This window comes from Rhinopithecus roxellana, chromosome 6 (genome assembly GCF_007565055.1).
Source record: "Rhinopithecus roxellana isolate Shanxi Qingling chromosome 6, ASM756505v1, whole genome shotgun sequence".
NCBI classification, from domain to species: domain Eukaryota; kingdom Metazoa; phylum Chordata; class Mammalia; order Primates; family Cercopithecidae; genus Rhinopithecus; species Rhinopithecus roxellana.
This window is the reverse complement of record NC_044554.1, coordinates 37,339,644-37,365,492: the sequence shown is the minus strand read 5'-3', so window position 1 is coordinate 37,365,492 and position 25,849 is coordinate 37,339,644. Positions and strand designations below refer to the sequence as shown.

Below are 25,849 nucleotides of genomic sequence, written 5' to 3'. Positions count from 1 at the left end.
TCTTTCGTGTCTGTGTCTGTTCATTCTCCACTACCCCCGGCACGGGCCCCAAGAAGTGGCGCAGCGAGCAGGGTGCACAGGGTGCAGAAGGTGCACAGGGTGCACAGGGTGAGTAGTGGGGAACAAGAAGGGGAACCCCCTAGGAACGGGTAAAGCCGGGAAATTAATTATTAAGGGGAACCTTCTTAAGCTTTCATTATGGGGAATTCCAGTTCCTTGGCCTCGGAATATGTAAGATTATTACAAGGGCTTCTACTTTCTATTGGGGTTAATGTAAAAGAGAAAACTTTGCGGAAATTGTTTGCTCATGTGGAACAACATTGCTCTTGGTTTCAATATCAAACTGAAGTACAATTAAATAAGCGAGAGTGGCAACAGGTTGTTAAGACCCTTCGTCAAGCGCATTAGCGCGGTGATGTAATGTCAGCACCTTTGTGGACCCTTTGTGCCTCTATTACTCAGGCTTTGGAGCTCTTAGAGACAGACTCGGAAAAGGGAGAAGGCGGGGATGTAGAGTCTTTGAAGTCTCCGATAGCCGCCTCCCCTCTTTTAGATAATTCTATAACTGAAGGAGAAGGTCCTTTGTGTGATAATGTGTCTCATGGAAAGGAATCAGAGATTCAAAAGGAGCTGCAGCCGGTTGTTCAATTGTTGCAACAAATTTTACAATTGCAGTTATCTCCCCCCCAACCTTCTCCTCCACCCACTCCTGTTTTACTTTTCCCGTGGTTCATCCACCCCCATCAGTACCTAAGGCGGAGGAGGAGGACAGTTTTCCCCCACCGCCACCATCAGTGGGAATGCTGCCTCGTTCAGGCACAGTTTTTGCTGTTCCTGCTTCTACTGCCAAAGCTGTAATTAAGGTATTGGATTCTCAAGAGGATGAGGATCCTTTACAATTGTTCCCCATTATTAGGCAACCTTTTGGTCCTAATGACCAATTTCCTCAAGGGGGTATAAATGTACAGTATAATGTTCTTCAATTTAAGTTTCTTAAAGAAATGAAGGCAGCTATTGCTAATTATGGCCCTCAATCTCCTTTTGTCATGGGACTTTTAGATTCTTTCTCTTCTGAGAATTTGTTTTTGCCTCTTGATTTGGACACTTTGGGGAAGGCTGTTTTAGACCGCTCTCAGTGGCTTCAGATACGCAGTTGGTGGCTGGAAGATGCTAAAAAACAGGCCCACCGTATTGCTGCTAAAAATCCTCCAGGGCCAACAGAGGAGCAATTGACAGATACTGGTCAGTTTGCTTCCGAAGCGGCTCTGAAAGAGATGAACTGGAAAAAAACTAAAAGGCAGAAATGAAGTCCACAGGCTCACAGCCCGGGCGGCGCCCTGACAGCCCGGGCGGCGCCCTCAGCCTAGTTAAAGATCGACCCCGGACCTAACCGATTAGGTTAATTAGGTTATCTATAGACTCCGGACATTGTAAGGACAAACGTTGTGAAAGTCTCTGTCCTGCTCTAATTACCGGTGTCTGCCACATATCTTAGTCCTGGGCCCAGTAGAACACAATCCTCTATTTTGTCCCAACTTCCTGAGCCCAACACACCCCCTCTCACACACAGCACCTAGAGAGCCCCTGATAAGATCACAACCGTTTGTAGTTTTACTAAAAGCGCGGGAACAAATGGAAAACTGTTAATTGTATTAACCAATTACCAGTTGTAATGCTGCAACCAAAAGAATTCCTTCGTACCTCTGTAACCTTGCATATCCTGTATGCATCGGGCTATAAAGAGCGGCCACATGCATCATTCGGGGCCCTCTTGTATGTTGTAAAACAGAGGGACCAAGTTCGAACTTGCATTAAAGATCCTTGCCGCTTGGCTTTGACTCCGGATTCTGGTGGACTTCTTCGGGGAATAAAGGGTCTGGGCATAGCAGCTCAATCTGGACTCAATGATATGGCATTATCACAAGTTAAAGAACTGTTTTTAAAGGGTTGGTGTAAAGTAGAATCATCAGGGAAAGCTGCCTTGTCTTTTGTTAAGGTTTTGCAGAGTGCCAATAAACTTCATCTTGATTTTGTTGCTGGGCTCCAAGATGCTGTAATAAAGACTGTGGGTAACGGGGCAGCAGGCAAAATCCTGGTAACCACACTAGCTTTTGAGAATGCTAATCAGGAATGTCAGAGGCTGTTGCGTCCTTTAAAAGCTGCTGGAAACTTACAAATAGAAGATTTCATTAGAGCCTGTGCAGGAGTGGGAGGGGCTGCCTACAACGCTCAGTTGTTTGCTGGAACTTTATCTAAGGCATTCATGGGAAAAAAGGGAGTTTGCTTCCAATGTGGAAAGGCCGGTCATTTTAAAAAGGAGTGCCGTAAGTTCTCTAATAGAAGCGACTCCTCTAAAGTAGAATTTAAAAAGCTTCCTACTGAGCCCTGTCGTAGTTGCGGTAGAGGACGGCACTGGACTAATGAATGTCACTCTAAGGTGGATAAAAACGGTAACTCTCTCATTTCCAACTCGGGAAACTTGCAGAGGGGCCCTTCAGCTTGGGGCCCCAACAACAATACAAGCCCTTTTCAATTGCAATTTCCAGTCAGCTCAGGGGTCCAGCATCAACAGACCAGTCAGCCAATGTTAACGACAATTTTCATTAGCTCAGCTTTTCTCTGCTACTTCCGGTAGTGCCGCTGCTGATGTGGCGATTTTACAGGCTGTTGAACTTACTCCAGAAATGGGAGTTGTTAAATTGGCTACAGGTGTTTTTGGGCCATTACCTCCACATACTGTTGGATTGCTTATAGGACGAAGTAGTAGCATTTTACAAGGTTTACAAGTTCATTTGGGTGTTATAGATTCTGATTATAAAGGGGAAATTCAAATTATGGCTCAGGCTCATAAACCTATATTTCTGAAAAAGGGGCAACGAGTTGCACAACTCCTTGTACTACCCTATTTTCAATTTCCTTCACGGAGGCAAGAAAGAACTGGAGGTTTTGGAAGTACAGGTAAACATATTTTTTGGGAAACTTTAGTAACTCAACAGAAACCTTTGTTTCCCCTCGAAGTGGAGGGAAAAATTTTTCAGGGCTTGGTCGACACTGGAGCTGACGTTCCTATTATTGCCTCTGATCAATGGCCTTTTCAGTGGCCTAAACGGCCTGTTGCTGTTTCTCTTACAGGATTAGGTTCTGCCTCTGAGGTATATCGAAGTTCTCAATCTTTAAATTGTCGAGGGCCGGATGGTCAAGTGGCCCAAGTTCAGTTTTATATTGTTCCAATTGCCCTAAATTTATGGGGGCGAGATTTATTGCAACAATTTGGAGCTTTTGTTTCTATTCCTCATGTCTCTAATTCTGCCAAGAATATGATGTTCCGCATGGGCTACAATCCTCTTGAAAAATCTTTAAACACGTAGCCACTGTTCAGCAGCCTCAAGCCCTTCCCTTGACATAGAAAACTAATATTCCTGTGTGGGTTGAGCAGTGACCTTTAACACGTGAGAAGCTTAAGGCCTTGGAAAACTTGGTTCAGGAACAATTATCCTTAGGCCATATAGAGCCTAGTACTTCTCCATGGAATTCCCCTGTCTTCGTGTAAAAATAAATAAATAAATAAATAAATAAATAAATAAATAAATAAATAAATAAATAAAAATAAAAATCAAATGGAAACTATTAACAGATCTTCGTACTATTAATGCATGTATTCAACCCATGGGATCCTTACAGTCTGGCCTTTCTAACCCTTCTATGATTCCTCAAGATTGATTGCTTATGGTTATTAATTTAAAAGATTGTTTTTTTTTTCTATTCCTTTGGATCAAAAAAAATTGTGAACGTTTTGCCTTCTCTGTCCCTGTTTTTAATAATTCTCAGCCACTTTCTCGATATCAATGGAAGGTTTTACCTCAAGGAATGTTAAACAGCCCTACCTTGTGTCAAGAGTTTGTTCATCGAGCTCTGGATCCTGTTCGAAAATGTCATCCTTCTGTTATTTTATATCATTATATGGATGACATTCTTCTTGCTGCACCCACTAAAAAAGAGCAGCAAGATACTTTTACATCCTTACAAACCCAACTCTCTTTATACTCACTTAATATTGCCCCAGAAAAAATTCAAATAGATTTTCCTATTCAATATTTAGGTTATACCTTGGGAGCGCAGAATATTCGGCCCCAAAAGATTCAAATTCGACGCGATCATCTAAAAACATTAAATGACTTTCAAAAGCTTTTAGGAGATATTAATTGGATGCGTCCTGTTTTGGAAATACCAACGTATCAGTTACAACATCTTTTTTCTATTCTAGAAGGAGACAATCACTTGGACAGCTCACGTCATTTAACTCCTTTGGCTTTACAGGAACTCCAGCTGGTAGAGGAACAACTTCAAAAGGCTCATCTACATTATATCCTTCCCAACGTTCCCCTTTCCTTTTACTTATTTCATACTTTACATTCTCCTACAGGTATGATTCATCAAACAAATCGACCGTTAGAATGGATTTTTCTATCCAACAAAACATCTAACCGCTTGACTACTTATATTGATCGTTTAACTAAATTAATCATCAAAGGACGGCATCGCTGTCGACAACTTTGGGGAGAAGACCCTTCTTTTATTATCTCTCAATTTACTCATAGTCAAATTACTTATCTTCTTGCTACTTCTGATTCTTGGCAAGTTACTTGTGCCTCATTTGTCGAACAATTTTCTACCCAATATCCTAAGTCTCCAATTTTTTCATTCTTCAGACAGCATTCTGTGTTGCCTTTTTCACCCATATCTTTATTTCCTGTTCAAGGCCCTACCTTTTTTACTGATGCTAGTAGCAATGGTAAAGCTGGATATTGGAGTGTTCATCAATCTCGAGTTACAGTTTACCCTTATCCCTCGGTGCAACAGGGAGAACTGTTTGCTATTCTCAGGGTCTTACTTGATTTCCCTTCCACCGGTTGTAACATTGTTAGTGATTCTCAATACGCCGTCTATGTTACTTCTTATATTTCTCACGCCACTTTACCTCTTTGTGCTACTTCTTCTCTTCAAAACCTCTTTTCTTTATTGTCTTCTACTTTGAGCCGACGTCGAGATCCTTTATTCATCACTCATCTTAGTTTCCATTCTCAACTTCCTGGACCGTTAGTTCATGGTAATGCTCAGATTGATTTACTTTTAATCAGCCACCTACAGGCTGCAGAACAAGAACATGCTCTACATCACACTAATAGTTCTGGCCTTCAACGACAATTTCCTTTAACTCATAAACAAGCTCGTTCAGCTTGTCCTTCTTGTGCTCCTTTGAGCATTCCATCTTTCCATCCTGGGTTTAATCCACGAGGTACTCAAGTTAATCAAATCTGATAAATGGAGGTCACACATGTCTCTTCTTTTGGACGATTAAAGTCTGTTCATCATACCATTGATACTTTCTCTCATTTTCAATGGGCAATTCCTTTGCCATCTAAAAAAGCTGATTCTGTTATTACTCATCTCTTAACTTGTTTCGCCATCATGGGCATTCCTCTAATACTCAAAACTGATAATGCCCCTGCTTATGTTTCTCGTAAATTATAAGTTTTCTTACAGCAATGCAATATTCAACATCTCACCGGTATCCCGGGCAACAGTCAAGGTCAAGCCATCATTGAGCGCACAAATTTAACCTTAAAAACTCAACTGCTAAAACAAAAAAGGGGGAAATGAGTCCCCCAGAAATCAGATTTTAAAGGTTTTGTTTACCTTAAATTTTTTGAATCAATGGAGACAATTGCAGGACTCCGCTGCCGTAACTCATCTTTCCTCACCTCCCTTGACGATAGTCCCCGTTGATAATTTAAAGGTTTGGTATCCTAATGAAGAAGGTAAGTATGCACAGGGACAAGTTCTAAAACAGGGACGGGGTTATGCTTTTATCCTTACAGGGAGCGGACCTGAGTGGTTTCCTACAAGGTGATTGAAACCCTGTTGAAAAGAAACTGGACTCAGCATGCATCTCTTCCTTTGTTGGATGTGTTTCAGCGGGGGACTTATTTCCCTTAGTGAGGCTTTGTATGAATATTGGACTTATATTCCCTTTCCACCCTTGTATCAGGGAGTTGCCTGGGGGGAGGCAAAAGTTAAGGTTTTCACCAATAACACTACTTGGATGCCATCCCCCTATATGGACAAGGACAACATAGAACGGGAAACGGGAATAATAAACAGCACATACCAATTTGGAGTGGAAGGACTTCCAATTTGCATGGGAAATAGTCCTCATTGTTTCCAGAAATCGCATGAAGCTTGGGCTGTTCGCTATAATTATAGCCATGTGGCTGCTAATACTGTTATTATTGTAACTAGAAGTTTTCATTATAATCATACTGTATATATTAATGAGACTATCCCTAGTTCTTTACCTTTTTGTCCAATTCCAGAGGTTTCCCCTAATATAGAGGTCTTGGAGTGGCAACATTGTCAGGGAATTAAGCCCCGGATTTTATTAGAATATAATGGGTTACAAGTAATTGATTGGAGTGTGCATGGTGATTTTCAAACAAAATTTAGTCACATACCTTTGAGATGGCACCGGGTAAATAAAAGTATTGTTGCTGATGGCAATGAAACTTTAGTATGGCGTGAAGGAGGCTTGTCGCCGCCTATGCCTCATCTTAGATACTCTACAAGTACAAAGTCATCTTTGGAAGTTATTGGCTGCAGGTGATGCCATTAGTACCTTTGTGGGAAATATGTCCCTTAATCTTTCTAACCCGAATAACCCTTTTCATATTCAATTACGGCGGAATGTCTCCCGATATATTATTGCTTGTGTCCGAAAGCCTTACCTATTGTTAGCAGGACATTTAACATGGGATAATGATACGGGGATTGTTAATTGTAAAGATACGTGTACATTTTTGTCTTGCCTCAATCATTCTTGGTGGCGCAGTTTTACGGGGGATATTTATATCCTCAGGGCTCGTAAGGAAATTTAGTTACCTGTCAACCTTACGCGACCATGGGGGGCATCACCTCTTGAGACTTATATTTGGACTTCTCTTCAGCGGACCCGTCGTGCCCTTGGACTTATGATTGCCTTGGTGATGAGCCTTGTTGCCATTGCCTCCACTGCAGCTGTGGCAGGGCTCGCGCTACATCAAAGCATACAAAATGCTAAATTTGTGCAGCAATGGCATGAGCAATCTCATTGGTTGTGGCTTCAACAACGGAACATTGACTCTCAACTCGCTGAAAGATTGGACAACGTAGAGCAAGCCTTAACGTGGCTTGGAGATCAGCTCACTGTCCTCAGTACTCGAATAACATTGCAATGTGATTGGAACTCCACGCAATTTTGCGTAACACCTGTGTCTTTTAATGTTTCTCAAAATTGGACCAAAATCCAAAGATTATTAATAGGCCATAAAAATATTAGTTTGAACATCCAAGAACTCACTCGAAACATTTCTGTAGCGTTTCAACAACAATTACATGTATTGTCCGGAGCAGCTACCATGCAGGAGATGGGTCAACGCCTTGCTGCTCTTAATCCATGGACTCAGATAAAAACATGGAGTTCTACAATCTCTGGAAGTATATTGCTTTGGGCGCTTGGATTGAGTCTACTTCTCCTGATACTCCGATGCTCCCTCCGTCGCATCCAAAAACAAAAGAAAAACCAGGAACAAGTATGGGCTGCCTTTCTAAGATTGAGGCAAAACAAAAAAGGGGGAAATGCAGGGGCCATTGAAAATAATATGCTGAGAATGGATAAGGCTCAAGGACAGTATCTCTAGGTAGTTGCACTTTCCATGAACTTCAGTAGTCAAGGATACTATCTCTAGTTGAACTTTTAATGAACTCTAGTAGGCGCCAAGAAGGCAGACAAAATAAGAAAGAACTTAGAAACAAAGAACTAAGCAGTAGGTTATATTTGGGTGCAGAAAGTTTGTTTTGTATTATGTCATTTTTGCTGACGTGGGATTTGTGGGGTATAAATAAAGTGAGGCGGAGGCCCTAGGGGCGGCCGCCATGTTCTCTGTTTGTCTTTGTCTTTCGTGTCTGTGTCTGTTCATTCTCCACTACCCCCGGCACGGGCCCCAAGAACCCTAAGATAACATTTTCAGAATAAATTAAATTTTGTTAGCTTACTGGAAAAAATTACATTACTAGCCATGCAACAAACCTACTTTGTAAAGGTGGTGAAACCAAATTTTAAGTATAAATTATGATGTATTAAAAAACAGTAAGAATATCTTTGTGGTCTTAGAAAAAAATATGTTAAATGAACAAGTAAGTAGAATATACAACATTTTCAAATAGAGAAAAAAATCATTGAAAATTGCAAAATTTTAGGCTCCAAAAGACTCACTAATTTAATAAAAGCAGAAATCTTACAGCTAGAAAATTTACAGATAAAAAGTTTATTTTTCAGCTTGGAAATCAAAATAGAAACTACAAATTCAAGTGTAACCAATAAATAATATATGCCTACATATCCTGTAATTTTTTGTTGAAAACGAGACATTTTGAATATTATAGTAATTTTGAAATCAGATTACCATCCTTCTTCTGTGTTTTTGTTGCTAGCTATTGTGATGTGTGCTCTGTCATACATTGATGTCTCTATTCCATTAGCTTGGTGGTAAGCTAGTGATTTGCAGAGATTTCCTTAAATGTTTGTTATTTCCCCACTTCCTCCAAATAAATTTTATAATGTTCTCTTTTGTGTGTGTGTGTGTGTGTGTGTGTGTGTGTGTGTGTGCGCGCGCGCGCGTGTGCTGGAGCATCCAGAAAGTTACAACTTGGTTCTTGCCTTACTTTCTGCTAATGCAGACTTTGAAAGTCAAACAAGGGTGAATACTGAGGGTCTTCCTGGGATTTTCTTTTCGTTTTTTCCTTTTTTTTTTTTTTTTTTTGAGACGGAGTTTTGCTCTTGCTGCCCAGGCTGGAGTGCAATGGTGCGACCTCAACTCACCGCAACCTCCACCTCCCGGGTTCAAGAGATTCTCCTGCCTCAGCCTCCCGAGTAGCTGAGATTACAGGCATGAGCCACCACACCCCACTGATTTTGTATCTTTAGTAGAGATGAGGTTTCTCTATGTTGGCCAGGCTGGTCTCGAACTCCTGACCTCAGGTGATCCACCTGCCTTGGCCTCCCAAAGTGCTGGGATTACAGGTGTGAGCTACCATGCCCGGCCCTCTTCCTGGGTTTTTCTAGACCACATACCTGGCTCTGAGCCTCCACATGACCTCCTAAATTTCCTGGACTATTATCACAGCCCAGTCCCCAAAGTGTCCCATTCCCCAGTCTTTCCTTCTAGGGATTTTTTTTTTCATGATTATTTTTTACTCTGTTAGTATATTTTGTCCCAGGAAAGCCAGATAGTATATTCATTTAAAAGTTTGGGAGAACTTACTATTATTGACTTGAGATTTTTTTTGTTATTGAGTTTTTTTTGTTATTGACTTGAGATTTGTCTCTTTTTTAATGAAGAAATTCACTGGTATAGGTTTCCCTCAAAACACTGCTTTCACCAATTTCCATAAGTTTTATGTTTTGGTTATATTGCCATTTATGTTAAAACACTTTCTGGCCAGGCGTGGTGGCTCATGCTTGTAATCCCAGCACTTTGGGAGGCCGAGGTGGGCGGATCACAAGGTCAGGAGATCGAGACCACAGTGAAACCCCGTCTCTACTAAAAATACAAAAAATTAGCCGGGCGCGGTGGCAGGCGCCTGTAGTCCCAGCTACTCAGGAGGCTGAGGCAGGAGAATGGCGTGAACCCGGGAGGCGGAGCTTGCAGTGAGCTGAGATCCAGCCACTGCACTCCAGCCTGGGCGACAGAGCGAGACTCTCTCTCAAAAAAAAAAAAAAAAAAAACACTTTCTGATACTATTTGTGGTTTTCTTTTGATCCATAAATTATTTGGGAGTTTGCCATTTAATGTCCACATATTTATGAGTCTCCTAGATTTCTTGCTTTCAGTGATCTCTGATTCTCTTTTATTATAATTAGAAATCACCCATTGTATTATCTCAATCTCTATTTTTACTGATGTATGTTTTATGGCCTAACAGGTGGTCTGTCCTAGAGAATGTTCCATGTGGATTTGAGAATATATATTCTCATGTTGGATGCAGTGCTGCGTATATGTTTGTTAGGTTTAGTTGTTTTATAATGTTGTTCTTGTTTTCTATTTTTTATCTTCTACTTGTTCTATCCATTAATGTAAGTGGAGCATTAAAGTCTCCCAACTATTATTGTTGAATTATCTATTTCTCCCTTTATTTCTGTCATTTTTGCTTCATGTATTTCTGTGCTTATTTGATAACTGCATGTATGTAATTTTTTATATTTTCCTGATGAGTTTACCCTTTGCCATTACAAAATGTCTTTATCAGTATATATTTTTTTGTTTTGTTTCATTTTGTTTTTGAGACAGAGTCTTGCTCTGTCACCTAGGCTGGAGTGCAGTGGCACGATCTTGGCTCACCGCAACCTTCGTCTCCCAGGTTCAAGTGATTCTCCTGTCTCAGCCTCCTGAGTAGCTGGGATTACAGACGCCTGCCACCATGCCTGGCTAATTTTTGTGTTTTTAGTAGAGATGGGGTTTCACCATGTTGGCCAGGCTGGTCTTGAACTCCTGACCTCAAGTGATCCACCTGCCTCAGCCTCCCAATGTGCTGGGATTACAGGTGTGAGGCAGTGCCCGGCTGCTTCTTGCAAGTTTTCGAAAATGTCAGTGAAGAAGCAGTTGTGTCATGTTTTGAAATAAATTTCCATTTACAAACACAGGAAGAGGACACATTCCTGGATTCCAAACATAGGTCAAGCTGGCCCTCCTTATTTATTGGTTCTGCATTCCTGGATTCAACAAATGAGCCTCAAAAATATTTTTAGTAAGGTTTCTGTACTGAACATTTATAGAATTTTATTTTTCTTTTCACTATTCCCTAAACAATACAATATAACAACAATTTAGGTATTAAAAGTAATCTAGAGAAGATGTAAAGTATGCAGGAGGATATGCATAGGTTTTATGTAAATACCATGCCATTATAAATAACTTGTGCATCCATGCATTTTGGTATACAAGAGGACTCCTAGAACAAATCCTCCAGAAATAGCAAAGAAATATGATAAAGAGTTTACAGTATTCATAAAACTCTAGCTCCTTACTAGAACAGCTCAATGAAATAAAAGATGGACTTGAGACTGCCCTTAGCCTGTATGGCTTGGCTGGCAGCCCCTGGCTTGCATGCCCCTTCTAGCAAGATGCACATTAAGGCCACCATGCGCAGCTGAGGGAGAGTCAGGTGGCTTTTCACCAAGAGCAGATCACATCCTTTTGTCACATTCCTCCCTCTTAAGAGTGTCATGTTGATTGGTATGCCTTCTTGATGCAGGACAGAATCTGTTGGCAAGCTCTGACAAACATCTTTTTCCATGTACTTCCTATGTACCCACAGTTGCAGATCATGAGAGATTAAATAGGTTATCAAAAATAGCTTTCACTTTTTAAAATGTTCCTTTTTAGTTTCAGTTGAAAAAGGAGAAGAGACAGTACTAATTCTAGAAATGAAAGAGGATCTATCATTACTGAGCACATGAAGAATTAAAGAATAGACATTATAAACCACTGTATGCCCACAAATTTGATAACCTAAATGAAATAGACAAATTCCTTGAAAGAAACAACCTACCAGAACTCATCATAATAAGAAACAGACAATTTGAATAGTACTACATCTATTAAAGAAACTGGGTCAGTGATAAATAACCTTACCAAACAGAAAGTACCAAAGCCAGATGAGATAACTAGTACATTTATGCAAATATTTAAGAGAAATTATTCCAACTGTCTACAATCTGCTCCAGAGAACAGAAGCAGAGTGAATACTTTCAAACTCATTCATTGGAGCCAGAATTACCATAATACCAAATTTAGACAAAGACATTACAAGGAAAAAATGCAGAGCAATATCTCACATGAACAAAGATGCAAAAACCCTCACCCAAATATTAGGAAATCAAGTCCAAAAATGTAAAAAAAGAATTATTTACTACAACCCAGTGAGATTTATTACAGGCATGCCAGGCTGGTTCAATATTTGAAAATAAATTAGGCTGGGTGTGGTGGCTTATACCTGTAATTCTAATGCAGTAGGAAGCCAAGGAGGGAGGATCACTTTAGGCTGGGAATTCAAGATAAGCCTGGGCAACATAGCAAGACTCTGTCTTTAAAAAAAAAAAAATCAGTTCATCATATTAAGTTAAAAAAAGATAAGATCTTATCAATACATTCAGAAAAATCATTTGACAATGTCCAAAACCTATTCATGAGAAAACCTCTCTGCAGACTAGAAATAGAAGAAAACTTCCTCAATTTCATAAATAATGTCTATAAAAAACCGACATCTGGCCAGATGCTGTGGCTCACGCCTGTAATCCCAGCACTTTGGGAGGTGAAGGCGGGTTGATCATGAGGTCAGGAGATTGAGACCATCCCAGCCAACATGGTGAAACCCTGTCTCTACTAAAATACAAAAAAATAACCTGGCATGGTGTGGTGTGCCTGTAGTCCCAGCTACTTGGGAGGCTGAGGCAGAGGAATTGCTTAAATTCGGGAGGCAGAGGTTGCAGTGAGCCAAGATCGTACCACTGCACTCCAGCCTGGAGACAGAGCGAGACTCCATCTAAACAAACAAACAAACAAACAAACACCCCTCATCTAACCTCATACTGAATGTTGAAACACTAGATGCTTTCCTGCTAAGATCAGGAGCAAGGCAAAGATGTCTCTTCTCACCATTCCTAGATAACATGATACTATAAGCCCTAGGTAATACAGTAAGACAAGAATAGAAAAGGTACATAGATTGGGAAGGAAGAAGTATTAACTGTCTTTTTACACAGATGATATAATTGCCTATGGATAAATACAAAAAGATCACAAAACAAAATCTTAGAATAACCAATTTTAATGAGAAATCATAATAACTCTGCACTATAAGATTTACGTACAAATGTCAATTACTGTCCTATATATCAGTAATGTAGTTACAATTTGAAATTTAAAACTTCAGTGACATTTAGGCTAGCATCAATAACAATGAAATTCTTAGGTACAAACATAAAATAAATATAAATATAGAATCTATATAAAGGAAACTACAAAACTGTAAAAACATCAAAGAAGATCTAAATAAATGGAGAGATAATCCACATTCAAGTAAAGAAAGCTTCAATATTGTTAAAATGTCAGTACTTCCCAACTACATTTACATATTCAATGCAATCCCAATCAAAATTCCAAAAGTTAGTTTGTGGATATTGACAAACTGATTCTAAAGTTTATATGGAAAGGCAAAAAGCTCAGAATAACCAAGAAAATATTTTAAAAGGACAATTATAGGAATGATACTACCCAACTCTAAGCACTTCTATAAAGCTACAGTAATCAAAACAACATGGTACTGGTAAAAAATAACAGAGAAGCAGATCAATAAAACAAAAGAGAAAGCTCAGAAATTGACCTATAAAAATACAGTCAGCTTATCTTTGAGAAAACAGCAAAGACAATTCAATTGAGAAAGAATAATTTTTCAACAAACAGTACTGAACAACTGGACATCCACATGCAAGAGAAAAAAAGAAGAAAAACCCTAAACCCAGACCTGACAACTTTCACAGAAATTACTCAGAATGGATCACAGACCAATATAAAAGGAAAAACCACAAAACTCCTAGAAGATAACAAAGAGCAGAATCTGAATTACCTTAGGTTTTGCTCCTTTGATAAAACACCAAAAATGCTGGGCGTGATGGCTCACACTTGTAATCCCAGCACTTTGGGAGGCCAAGTTGGGTGGATAACGAGGTCAAGAGATCGAGACCATCCTGGCCAACATGGTGAAACCCCGTCTCTACTAAAAACACAAAAATTAGCTGGGTGTAGTGGTGCATGCCTGTAGTCCGCTACTCAGGAGGCTGAGGCAGGAGAATCGCTTGAACCTGGGAGTAGGAGGTTGCACTGCACTCTAGCCTGGGTGACAGTGTGAGACTCTGTCACAAAACAGAACAAAAACACCAAAAACATGATCTATGAAAGGAAAAATTGCTAAGTTGAACCATATTAAAAATAACATTTCTGCACTGCCAAAGACACTGCTAAAAAATAAAAAGACAAGCCGCAGAATGGGAGACAATATTTGCCAAACACATAACTGATAAAAGACTGGTATCAAAAATATGCAAAAAAATCCCAGAGTTCTTAAAACTCAAGAATAAGAAATGAACAACCCAATTACAAAATGGCAAATGATACAGATCCTTACTAAAGAACATATAAGCATGGCAAATAAGCACATGAAAATATGCTCAACAGCATATGTCATTGGGAAATTGAAAATAACAATGGCATACTGTCACACACATATTAGAATGGCTAAAATCCAAAACAGCGGCTACACTAAATGCTGGTGAGGATATAGAGTAACAAGAGCTCTCATTGATTGTTGGTGAAAATGCAAAGTTTATGACTAGTTTGGAAGACAGTTTGCCAGTTTCTTACAGAGCTAAATATACACTTACACACAATCCAGCAATCACACTCTTTGGCCTTAATCCAAAAGAGGTGAAAACTTTCATCTGCACAAAACTCTGCAGGTGACTGTTTAGAGCAGTTTTATACACAATTGCCAAAACATGGAACCAAACAAGATGGTCTTCAATAGATAAATAATGTTCTTAATAGGTAAATAATGTTCTTCAATAGGTAAATAAATAAACTAGCTGTGGTGCAACCATACAACATTATTCACTGATTTTAAAAAAATGAGATTTCAAGGCTTGAAAAGACATGAGGAACCTTAAATACATACGGCTGTGAAAGAAGATAGTCTGAAAAGGATTCCAACTGTACGACATTCTGTAAAAGGCAAAACCATGGACACAGTAAGAAGATCTGTGCTTTCCAAAAGTTTGGGGAAAAAAGGGGTGAGATGAATAGATGGGGTACAGTGGATATTTTAAGACAATAAAACTATTTTGTATAATGCAATAATGGATATGTGTCATGTCATTATGCATTTGTCAAAATCCACAGAATGTAAAACAGAAAACATGAATTTGAATGCAAACTTCAGATTTTAGTTAATAATAACTCTTCTATATTAGTTCATTAAGAGTAACAAATATGCTACACTAATGTAAGGTGTTAATAATAGAGGTGGGTATAGGGAGAGGATATATGGGAACTCTGTACATTCCGCTCAATGTTTATGTAAACTCAATACTCACCTAAAAAATAAAGCATATTAAATATCCCAATGATGACTATCAAAAGTAGAATAGATTTAAAAATTATACTATGTTCTTGTAATTGAATATAGTACTATGCAGCAATTAAAATAAATAAATTCTGATGTTAAATGTCATCACCATAATGGTAATCACAAAATGAAGCTATAGAATATACACAAAGGAAAATAAAAAGTTAAAATATTTTACTAAAAAAAATCAACCCAATACATTAGAAGAAAATAATGTAGAAAATGTAAAACAAAAAGACACAAAGTATACAGAAAACAAATAACAAAATGACAGAAGTCTACTTATGAATAATTATTTTGAATGTAAATGGATTGAACTATCGAATTAAAAGGCAGAGATCAGCAGAACAGACTAAAAAACATGATCCAACTATCATGTTTGTGCAAGACTCACATTAGATTGAAAGACACAACTAGGTTGAAAGTGAAAAGAGAAAAACAGTACTTCAAGCAAATAATAAGCAAAAGAGATCTGCATTGGCTATATTAATATCAGACCAAATAAGACTTCAAACTGAAAAATGTTACAAAAGAAAACAAAGGTATTACATATTCAAATCCAATAAGCAAACAAAACTGAGGTTCTGACTTTCAGTAATGCTAGAGTTGCTTGTTAAACACTCTCACAGGTAACAATGATAAAATCTGGATAAAATATTATGTATAGTTACATAGGAATGCACAACCATATACAATACATATATGTGTGTGCGGTAACGGAATGAGGATTTCAATTGTGTCCACTGTAGGTGAGGTAGGTATTGCTGTTTGAATCCAGTCAGATTAACCTCTCTTCAAATAACAATCCTCTTCAAAGGAATACAACAGAATTAATCTCTATAACTACTATTTATAATTTCTAGTACACAATATTAAAATTCATGGAATGTGTGAAGAAATGTTAAAACGTAATCTATACGCAAGATAAAAAGCAGGCAGCAGAAGCTAATTCTAAGATGTCTAAGACGATGTCATCAGCAGACAAGGGTTTGAGAGCAACTATTATAAGTATGTTCATGGAGATAAAGGAAAATATCCTCATAATGAATTAACTCATGTGGAGCCTCAGCAGAGAAATGGAAATGATAAAAAGAATGGAATAGAGAGATAATGAAATGAAAAACTAAAAAGACTGTTGAGTTTATAAACAGAGTAGAAACAGAAAACAGCAATAGAAATTATCCAATCTGAAGAGTGAAACAAGTTTGAAGAAAATAAAAAGTGCCTTAGAGACCTGTGGAATGACTGAGTCCGAGAAGGAGAGGGAGGACAGAAAAATTAAATATGATACAAAAGCAAATACACAACAGCCAAAAACTTGCAAAATTTGGTCAAACCCCCAAATTTGTATATTCAAAAGGTGAGCACACTTCAAAAAGAAAATACACAAAAAACCATACCAAGGCCCTATTAGAAGGCTGGCAGGGCAGAGTTTTCAAGGGACTTGTTATGATTTCTCATTTTCACTATTTATAATAATGGACAATATGCTCTCCTTAGAGTTAAATCCGATACGTCATGCTGCAGATGACTTTTTAGTCTAGTTTTCAAGGTTTAATTTCTTACCTTGGAAATCAATTAAATTTGTTTCTTTAAAATCTTGCAGTAAATTTGATGCTCCAGAAAGATGCCCAGGGAGATTCTGTCCTGCTGCGTCCGCCCTGTACAGAACTGACGCTGTGCCTACGCCAGTTTCAGAAGCGTGTAGTTGTTGAGTACTTAAGAGTTAATCTTAAAAAGCAAATAGAAAAATGGATTCAAAAAAATGATCACTGTTAATTTCCACCGGCAAAGTCTTAAAAGTGGTACCAAAGAGAGTATTTAAAAATGGATAAAGATTTTCCAGGGAACCCTATTCAGGGCAGAAACACAGACACTGTCCAAACCTCACCACACCAACTTCCCTCAAGTGTTGGAAGGGACCAAGGCGCTCTCTGGTCCTGCACCTGCGTTAATTACGGCAGGGAGGTCCACACGAGGACCCCAAGGCCTGGGAACCAGGCTGGGTAGGGGGCAGAGAAGTGGTGGATGTGGCTCCCAAAGTAGTTTAGGGGGGTCCCTTCCCCACGGCTGTTTTCTGACTGAATGCAGCAAGGTCAGGCCTTTCCCCTGGGACATTTTTCTCCTCTTCATCACAGTGGCAGGAGCGTCTGTGTGCGAGGCCTGACCCAGACGCGGGCCATACAGCCAGCCCGGGGTCCAGTAGGTGCATCTGGGGAGCAAAGGGGTGCAGGAAAAAAGGTGGTTTTCAAAAGTGAAGTGCCAGGTTACCAGAGACTGGGTACCTTCACATGAGGCAGCAAACTAACGGTTTCGGACACTCAAAAGGGAGCTTCCCTCGCGGGACCAAGTGGCAGCACTGCGCCTGTGGCGAGGGGAGGGACAATAGACGGCGGGGCTAAAAGGAGAGGCCCCTCAGAGGGATGGGGTGGGGTCGAGCGGGCTAGTGGCAGGTGGGGGGGTGGAGGGAGGAAACGAGCGTTACCATGGCAACCCTGCTGCGGAGGCTGCGAGAAGCTCTTGGCCTCTACCTGTTCTGCGGGAAATTAAACTTTGGGCACAACAAGTCATGAAGTCGGCACTTTGGGGAGACACCGTGTCACAATGACAAGGTGAGATCAGCCGCTCCTGCCAAGCTGTCTCCTCGAGGGCAGGAGAGGTTTGTGAACAGCCATGCTTCCCTCCACACGGCGGAACTGCACTGGAATCCGGGAGGAGCTCGGTGGCGGCGGGACCTTTGCTGGGAATGACGGGAACTGTAGTCCCTTATCCGCACCCAGCTGTTAGTTGTAGGCTTGCAGGACTACAATCCCAGCGTGAAACGGGATTGTAGGTGGTGCAGATCCCTGGAGGGAGACATAGCGCGGTGCTCTACTGCAGGACATGCTGGCAAGAGTAGTGTCTTAGCCGCTCTCGGCCTTTGGCCGCAGGGCTGCGGGACTATAATCCCAGCATGCAACGGGAGTGGGGTTGGTAAGGACACCTGGAGGGAGGGGCAGCGCGAGGCGCGCCTCGCAAGGCATGCTGGGAGAAATAGTTTCTTAACTGCTTCTGGCCTTTCTTCGCGGGGTTGCGGGACTACAATCCCAGCATGCAACGGGAGTAGGGTTGGTGATGATACTTGGCGGGAGGGGGAGGGCGGTGCGCGCCTCGTCAGGCATGCTGGGAGGAGTAGTTTTTGGTCGCAGGGCCACTGACCCACAGTCCCAGCAATCGCTGGGCTAGCGGGTGGTGTGCAGCCTCAGAGGGAGGAGCAGGGCTGTGTGAATCTGTCTGCTTACAAACCTGTGCTGGCCACTGATTCTGTGCCACCCTAGCGAATGGAAGTGAGTCCGAAGAGGGACTTGAGGGGCAGGTCTGAGCTGAGTAGTGAGGTGGGTGTGACGCTGCGAAGTGCACCTCGCCTTTGCCCAAATCGGGCGGGTCTCAGCTTCACTCCACCTCCCGCTTCTCAGCTCGGTTTCCCTCCAAAGCGTCGCGCCTCCTTCAGCTCAGGGAGCCGCCTGCTTTCCTAAACTGCTGTGGAACTGGCCTGAGGTCCCAGACGCTGTCCATTGTGCTGCTGCCCTCCACGTCCTCCAGCCAGAGCGCCAGTTCACCCGCTTTTGGGAGAACTCTGCCGTTTTGCAGGGGGGTGACATGGGCTGTGGCTTCCTGGAAATGTCTCCCCCACCAGCGCCTTTTACATGGATGTGAATTTTGAGACATGAGGGAGGGTAATTATTGGTTTACTCAGGAGATGAACAGAGGAGAAAATCCTAATTTCCAGGCATGTGTCCTGAGCCAGGGACATGCTGGCCAGACCCTGCGCCCCCAGGGCCGCCAGAGAGCAGCCTACTGCCCTGGTTTCTATGGAAGTCCCTTCATGCTGCTGGGCCTTAGCCTCAGGGACAGCCCAGTCAGGTGACGGTGAGGGTGACCCATGGGTTTCTGGAGCTGGGCCAGTGGTCCTGGAAGGGCTGGCCCATCCCCCTTGGAGAGGGTCTTTGTGCCGAGGGATGCCCACAGAGGCCTGGGTACCAGGAACACAGCTCAGGCAAGGGGCCTTTCTTCCAGATTTGGCTGGAAGGAAGGAAGACTTGGTCAGCTTTTCCACCCAGCCCATCTGGCCCTTGCAGGGCTGCACCGCATGGACCTGGGTTCCTGGGGTCCTCGAGGACTTTGTGTGGCCCACTTGTTCTGATACTGAGGACATCTCTGCAGGCTGTTAATTTCAGAGCAAGGAGTTTGTGCAGACTGGGGCATGGGTGCTGTCAGGGCACCCCAGGCTGCTCTGGGGACAGCACCCCAGTGTTCATCTTGGCTCAGGGCTTCCTGCCTCACGCCCTTTCCCCAGGGATATTTGGCCTGGGCTCAAGCCCTGCTCCAGAACTCAGTTGGGAAAGGCTGTAAATCTCACCTCGGCCTCTCTCCACCTAATATAAGAGCCTGACTCCACAATGGGTGAGACGCCCCCACACACTGGTCTCTTCAGCCGTGCAGGGCCATCCACTCCATGCCGTGAGTTCCCACACTGAACTGAACTGTGTTCTGGCTCTAAGCTGGGGCCTCTCCTGTGCCCTTTCCCTGAATCCTCTCTGGGTCTGAGAGACTGATTCTCTCTACTCCCTGGCTTAAGTCTTGACATCCTTAGAGGGATTCTCAGAAGTGAGGGGCCCCTGCTGCTCTCTGGGGCTGTTGGTACTCGCAGGTGTGGATGTTGGCTTGCACTGATAACTGAACCCCTCCAGTGCCCTTCAGGGGTCCTTCCAGAGCAGGAGTGGTAGGGTGTGGGGGAGTGCCTTAGAAGGTCTTGCCCTCATCCTCTGCCCTGTCTCTGAGATGTGTCCAGTAAACCCAAGGTCAGTACGTCAGGAATGAAATAATGTCTTTTGCAGCAACCTCAATGAAGCTGGAGGCCATTATTCTAAGTGAAATAACTCAGGAATGGAAAATCAAATACCATTATTTCTCACTTACAAGTGGGAGGTAAGCTATGTGTATGCAAAGGCATAGAGAGTGATATAATGGACTTTGGAGACTCAGAACAGAGGGTGAGAGGTGCACTCACCCAGGTTTTTATGTGCACCATGAAAACTGATAAAATTAAGCCAGAAATTTTGAACTAGTTCATGGTGGCTGTGTGTGGGTGGGTGAGGAGAATGTAAAACTTTGGAGTCTACAGACATAGGGTTTACACCATTGTGTATAATTTTTCTAGGAAACCTACAAGGCATGTCAGGGAAGCAGGATAGAATCCTGAGAATGCTTCCCCCACAGTGCTGATAGGGAGGGACCACTATCCCATCCACTGCTACAACTCTGGAGACACGCTCCTCCCACCTCCCCTATATGACACAAGGCCTAATCTGCAGAGAAAGAGCATCCAAACCTGAGCCACAAGGCACTGGGGAAAAACTCCCGAAACTGAGGGTGGAGAAACAAGGCCAACACCTGCATTTCTGCACAGATGCATCTCCCATAAAGAAAATAAATTATTAATTGGCAGAGCACTGTTGCAGGCCAACTTCAACTGGGAGTTAAGAACATGGAGAAGGAGCATCTCTCCCCTACCATGGACAAGGAGGGACAGGAATGTGCTCTTGTCCTGGCATTGCATCTACAGGAGGGGCAGGAAACTCTTCAAATGTCAGTAATCCCACACCCTAGCTGACAGTGCTAAGTCTGAGGCTTCCTCAGAACATTAGAGATCTCCTCACTCCCTCACCACTGCCACCAGGCTAAGAAGCATGGAGTCAAAAGAACAGTGGAATATAGCTGGGCCAAGTGCAAGAAACCATGTGTGGGAAGAGGCACAAAGGGAAGGCACAGCAAACCCAGGAGATATTAGTAAACTACCATGAGAGGGGTTTGAATTTCCTGGTTTTGAGAAGGTTATTACTGCCATCAGGACTTTTAATCCCTGCCTACCCTCTCAGCTACATGACCACAAACCCCTACACTAAGGCCTATCTGAGGGAAAATTGCTCATAGATAACCTAAAAACTCTTTATCCCCTTTCAATGTCAGTGGGCTGATGAAAAAAATAAAAATAATAACCCATTTACCCCAATGCACTATCTTATACAACACATGCTATTGCTTTTAACAAAAATTAGAAGCCAACACATCCCTTTTTATCTTTAGAGAGATCTTTATTTGTGTTAAAACCAAATTAAGGAATTCAGGAGGCTGAATCAGTGCGGAATTCAGGAGGCTGGGACCTCAGACCACGCTGGGCGCCCGCCTCCCGCCGCCGTGGCCCAGCCGCGTCCAGGAAGGCCCGGCGGAAGCTACGGGTAAGGCGACCTTGGGCAGGCGGCCAGGCCCGCGACATCGAAATCGGCGTCCCTTCTCCATGGAGCGCGGGAGGATGTAGCTGCAGCGGGAGGAGCGCTGGCAGCCACCGGGCACCGCGCAGGGATCCCGCGTGCACACTGTCGCGGCCACGGCGTCCCGGGCAGGCACCGCGGCCTCGGCTCTCTGCTCTGCTGCTCCATCCCCAAGGCGGCTTTGGGTTCCGAATGTCCCAGTTCCTCAGCAGCCAGAGGCGGGAAGCCCAGGGATGGCTTTCCAGCAGCGCAGGCTGCGGTGCAGCTGGGGCGCCGGCGTGGCGGAGGCCGTGGTGGTCGTATGTCCCATGGACACCATCAAGGTGAAGATCACCCATGGCCAGACCCCCTCCCCCCGACCTCCAGTGCAGAGGAGTGTCCCACCGGGTTAGGGAGTTTGTGCGGAAACAAGGGGAACTCACCGGGGCCTCATGGCCCCCGCGCTGAAGCAGGGCTGAAACCAGGCTGTGCGCCTCTTCTCCTGACCCCCCTGCACAGCTGGTACCGAAGGGACAACCCCAGCAAGCCCATGAGCTGGCTGGTCGCTGGGGCCTTCGGAGCCACTGTGGGCGCAGCCAGTGTCTTGGGAAACTCTCCCATGCACAGGATCAAGACCCGGATGCGGGGCCTGGAGAAGCACAAATGCTGAACACAGGGGACTGCCGCTGCAGATCCTGAGGAAGGAGGGGCTCAAGGCCTTCTACGAAGGCACTGTCCCCCGCCTGGGCCGGGTCTGCCTGGATGTGACCACAGTGTTTATCCTCTGCCATGAGGTGGGAAAGCTGCTTAACAGTGTGGAAGACGGACTAAGCCCAGAGGGGCCGTGAGGGACCGCCCCAGGGACCTCCAGAGAGGCCACCACCCTTGTCTCACAGGATTCCAGTTCAGAAATACCAAGCGGCCGGTGCCCAGGTCCCTTAAGCTCTGTGCCCTGTCCACATTGTGGCATCAAGTCTGTGTGTCCCCTAGTGCCATGTCTCCTACATACATGTGGTCTGTATGTGACACTGGCCCTGTGTCCACACGTCTGGCCCGGCCGTGGCTGGTTGTCCGTCTGGCCTGTGAGTCTGTGCCCACTTGTCCCTATGCTTACTGTGAGCCGTGGGCCTGTGATTCATGTTCCGAGTCATGTGACGCTGCGCCCGCCCCGACCCCCCCCCCCCCCCCCCCCCCCCCCCGTGCCCGTGTGGCCTGGGTCCTTGGCCTTGTTGCCCTGGCCCAGTCCCAGTCCACTGCCTTCCAGCCTGCCCTGGCCTACCACAGTTGCCTCTGGGCCTCGGCCTGGTTTCACCGCATTCTTGGGGTTACTCCCCTGACCCCCAAATCCTGCCCCCCACCAGGGCTTCTCCCACCATTGGCTTAACTGGCCTGCTGGCCCTCCCTACGCCCAGGAGAAGGTGACACCCACCACTCTCAGGATCACCCTGCCAAGGCAGAATAAACCGGATCCTGTTGCAAAAAATAAAAAATAAATAAAAAGAATGAAGCACAGAAGAAAATAAGGCATGAAGAAAAAGGGTTAGAAGATTTTTTTTTTTTTTTTTGAAACAGTCTTGCTCTGTTGTCCAGGCTGGAGTGCAGTGGCCCGATCTTGGCTCACTGGAACCTCCGCCTCCCCTGTTCAAATGATTCTCCTTCCCCAGCCTCCCGAGTAGCTGGGATTACAGGCACCTCCTACCATGCCCAGCTAATTTTTGTATTTTTAGTAGAGACAGTGTTTCACCATGTTGGCCAGGCTGGTCTGCAACTCCTGGCCTCAAGTGATCCGCCTGCCTCTGCCTCCCAAAGTACTGGGAATACAGGCCTGAGCCACTGTGCCTGGCTGGGTTGGAAGAAATTTGATATCACATAAACTTTGCATACTGGAAATATATTTATAATATTTTAAATGTAAAAAGTATTATAAATATATTTACATTTATAAATATTAATATAAAATATTAAATTTAAATATTTTAAATGTTTAAGTAAAAGCAAATGGGAAAAGGTATCAAAATAATTTTTGAAAGAGCAGGAAACTGTAAACTGAGCAAGCAAATTTGGAAAAGAGTCAAATAGAAATTGAATAATTTAAACATGAAGAAATTTAACATACAATATGTGAGTTAATTATAAAATTAGACTAAGTTGATGATGAGAGAGTTAGTAAACTGGATTAATGAACTGGAATTTTGAGCAGAATGAATATAACCAAATAAAGAGGAACAAAATAATAGCAATATGAATATAATTATACACATGCGAAGAATAGAATGACAAAGAATAAAGCACAATTATTTCACTTGAATCCATACAAATAATAAATCATACTAATAAATAATTATTTACAAATTTCTAAAATTAAAAACCAGACAAGTGCCTAAAAGAGGCACTGTGCCTAAAAGAGAGCAATGAAGAGGCCATGTGCAGTGGCTCACGACTGTAATCTCAGCACTTTGGGAGGCCAAGGTGGGTGGATCATTTGAGGTTAGGAGTTCGAGACCAGCCTGGCAACATGGTGAAACCTCATCTCTACTAAAAATACGGAAAAATTAGCTGGGCATGGTGGTGGGCGCCTGTGATCCCAGCTACTCCGGAGGCGGAGGCATGAGAATCGCTTGAACCCAGGAGGTGTAGGTTGCAGTGAGCCAAGATTGCACCATTACACTCCAGCCTGGGTAACAGAGCGAGACTCCATCTCCAAGAAAAAAAAAATGAGAGAGCAATAAAAAAAGATATCCAACATGATAAGTCAAACTGCATAACACCAAAGAGAACGAAGAAAATTTAAAACCATGAGAGAGAGAATCTACATAAGTGAGAGTAAAATCTCCACAGCCCATGCAAAGCCAGAAAACTGAGAAGAAAATATTAAGAGTGCTGAAAAATTGTTGTTCAACCTATAATTGAATACATAGCTAGCATATTTTTAATAAATAAGGAAGGGTAAACTAAATAACCTTCAAAAATAAAACACACACATACACACACACACATACACAAAGAGAAATTTTATCTACCAACAGGAGCATCTTAAGTGTACAGTTCAAGAAGATAAAAAAGTTGTCTTACATAAAATTTAGGGAATCAAAATTAAATATAAGAAACTTGTGGACACAGGGAACTATTATGGTGGACTTTGAACTAAAGAAACCACCAAGTTCTTGGCAGCATAGGTTTCAAAAATATTTAGATGAAATAAAAGTATAATAAGATAATATATTTTAAATTTAAAAAGTTTAAAAATTGCCTGCTTCTTGAAAAATTTGATGTCAAAATCTGTTTTTCAGATAATCATTTTCATTATTTATTAATCATCTATGATATTTATATCACACATTATGCAAGATTTCGATTATTCTTTTATCAGAACTAATTAGCACAAAAGGACTAACAGAAATTGCCCACAAGCATCAGGATACCCACGATGGCTGAGTCATAAGCCCATAATAGGGTTGAAGGTGATGAGATTATGAGGCCCATCCAGTACATGACCACAAAGCAACTCACCAGCATCAGAATGGTTTGTGTGGTCCTTTTCTCTGGGGAGGCTTTTGCAGAGAGGTTGGTGCTGGGAAGGTACTTGGGTTGTCTCTGATGCCTGGACAAAAGAATTTCCATGTATGCACTTGAGAGAAACATGATTGCTACAAAGAAGACATCTGTAAGTAGTGGCAGCATGAAAAACAGACTCCTGATGATGTAGCTTATGTAAGAAAGTGAAGAGTATTTACTGATACTCAGCACATTGCTATTGGTCACATTAGAAGAGGCCACAGTGGAGGAGGGCAGGTTACTACTGAGAAACAAACTGAGAACCCAAAGAAGTGAAAGATACAACGTGTGAATTTCTGTTTAATTCTTGCCGACCAGGAGGTGCTGGGGCTAATGGTGACAGCCTGGAGCACACTCCGGAGGCAGGTGGTGCAGGTGGAGAGCCCTCGTCCCTCTATGCATGTAGAAGAATACCTTATACTTGAAGTCATTCTGAGAATACAGTGACACATACAGGTCTGGAGATGCCAAGAAGCTCACAGTGAGGAGCATCACTAAGTGGACAAGGGCCAGGTGACAGGTGATGAGGTCAGTGGGCTTAGGCCTGCAGTCCAGAGGGAGTGTCAAGATACAGAAGAAAAGGAGGAAGGTGTTGGCTGTGAGTCTAATACCAGCTTGGAAAATAAGGGCAATTTTTAATAGTATCATACATGGAACATGGTCATCTTAATGGTGAAGAGAAATCATATTTTACATATCTGAAAAAAGCAATAGATAGCCTATCATCGGTA

General features: G+C 42.7%; 1 protein-coding gene and 1 pseudogene across 1 annotated transcript; both read right to left on the bottom strand.

Moving 5' to 3' along the window:
- Window positions 1–20,531: 20,531 nt before the first annotated feature.
- On the bottom strand, window positions 20,532–22,630 carry LOC115898124. The gene has a single exon (XM_030931804.1). It carries the CDS (start codon window positions 21,920–21,922, stop codon window positions 21,437–21,439), a length of 486 nt encoding a protein of 161 aa, XP_030787664.1. The 5' UTR covers window positions 21,923–22,630; the 3' UTR covers window positions 20,532–21,436.
- A 2,247-nt stretch (window positions 22,631–24,877) lies between these two features.
- On the bottom strand, window positions 24,878–25,610 carry LOC104666404 (annotated as a pseudogene).
- Window positions 25,611–25,849: the final 239 nt, after the last annotated feature.

Coding starts and splice junctions, on each gene's coding strand:
- LOC115898124 (XM_030931804.1), bottom strand. CDS start 21,922: ATGGGTGATCTTCACCTTGATGGTGTCCATGGGACATACGACCACCAC.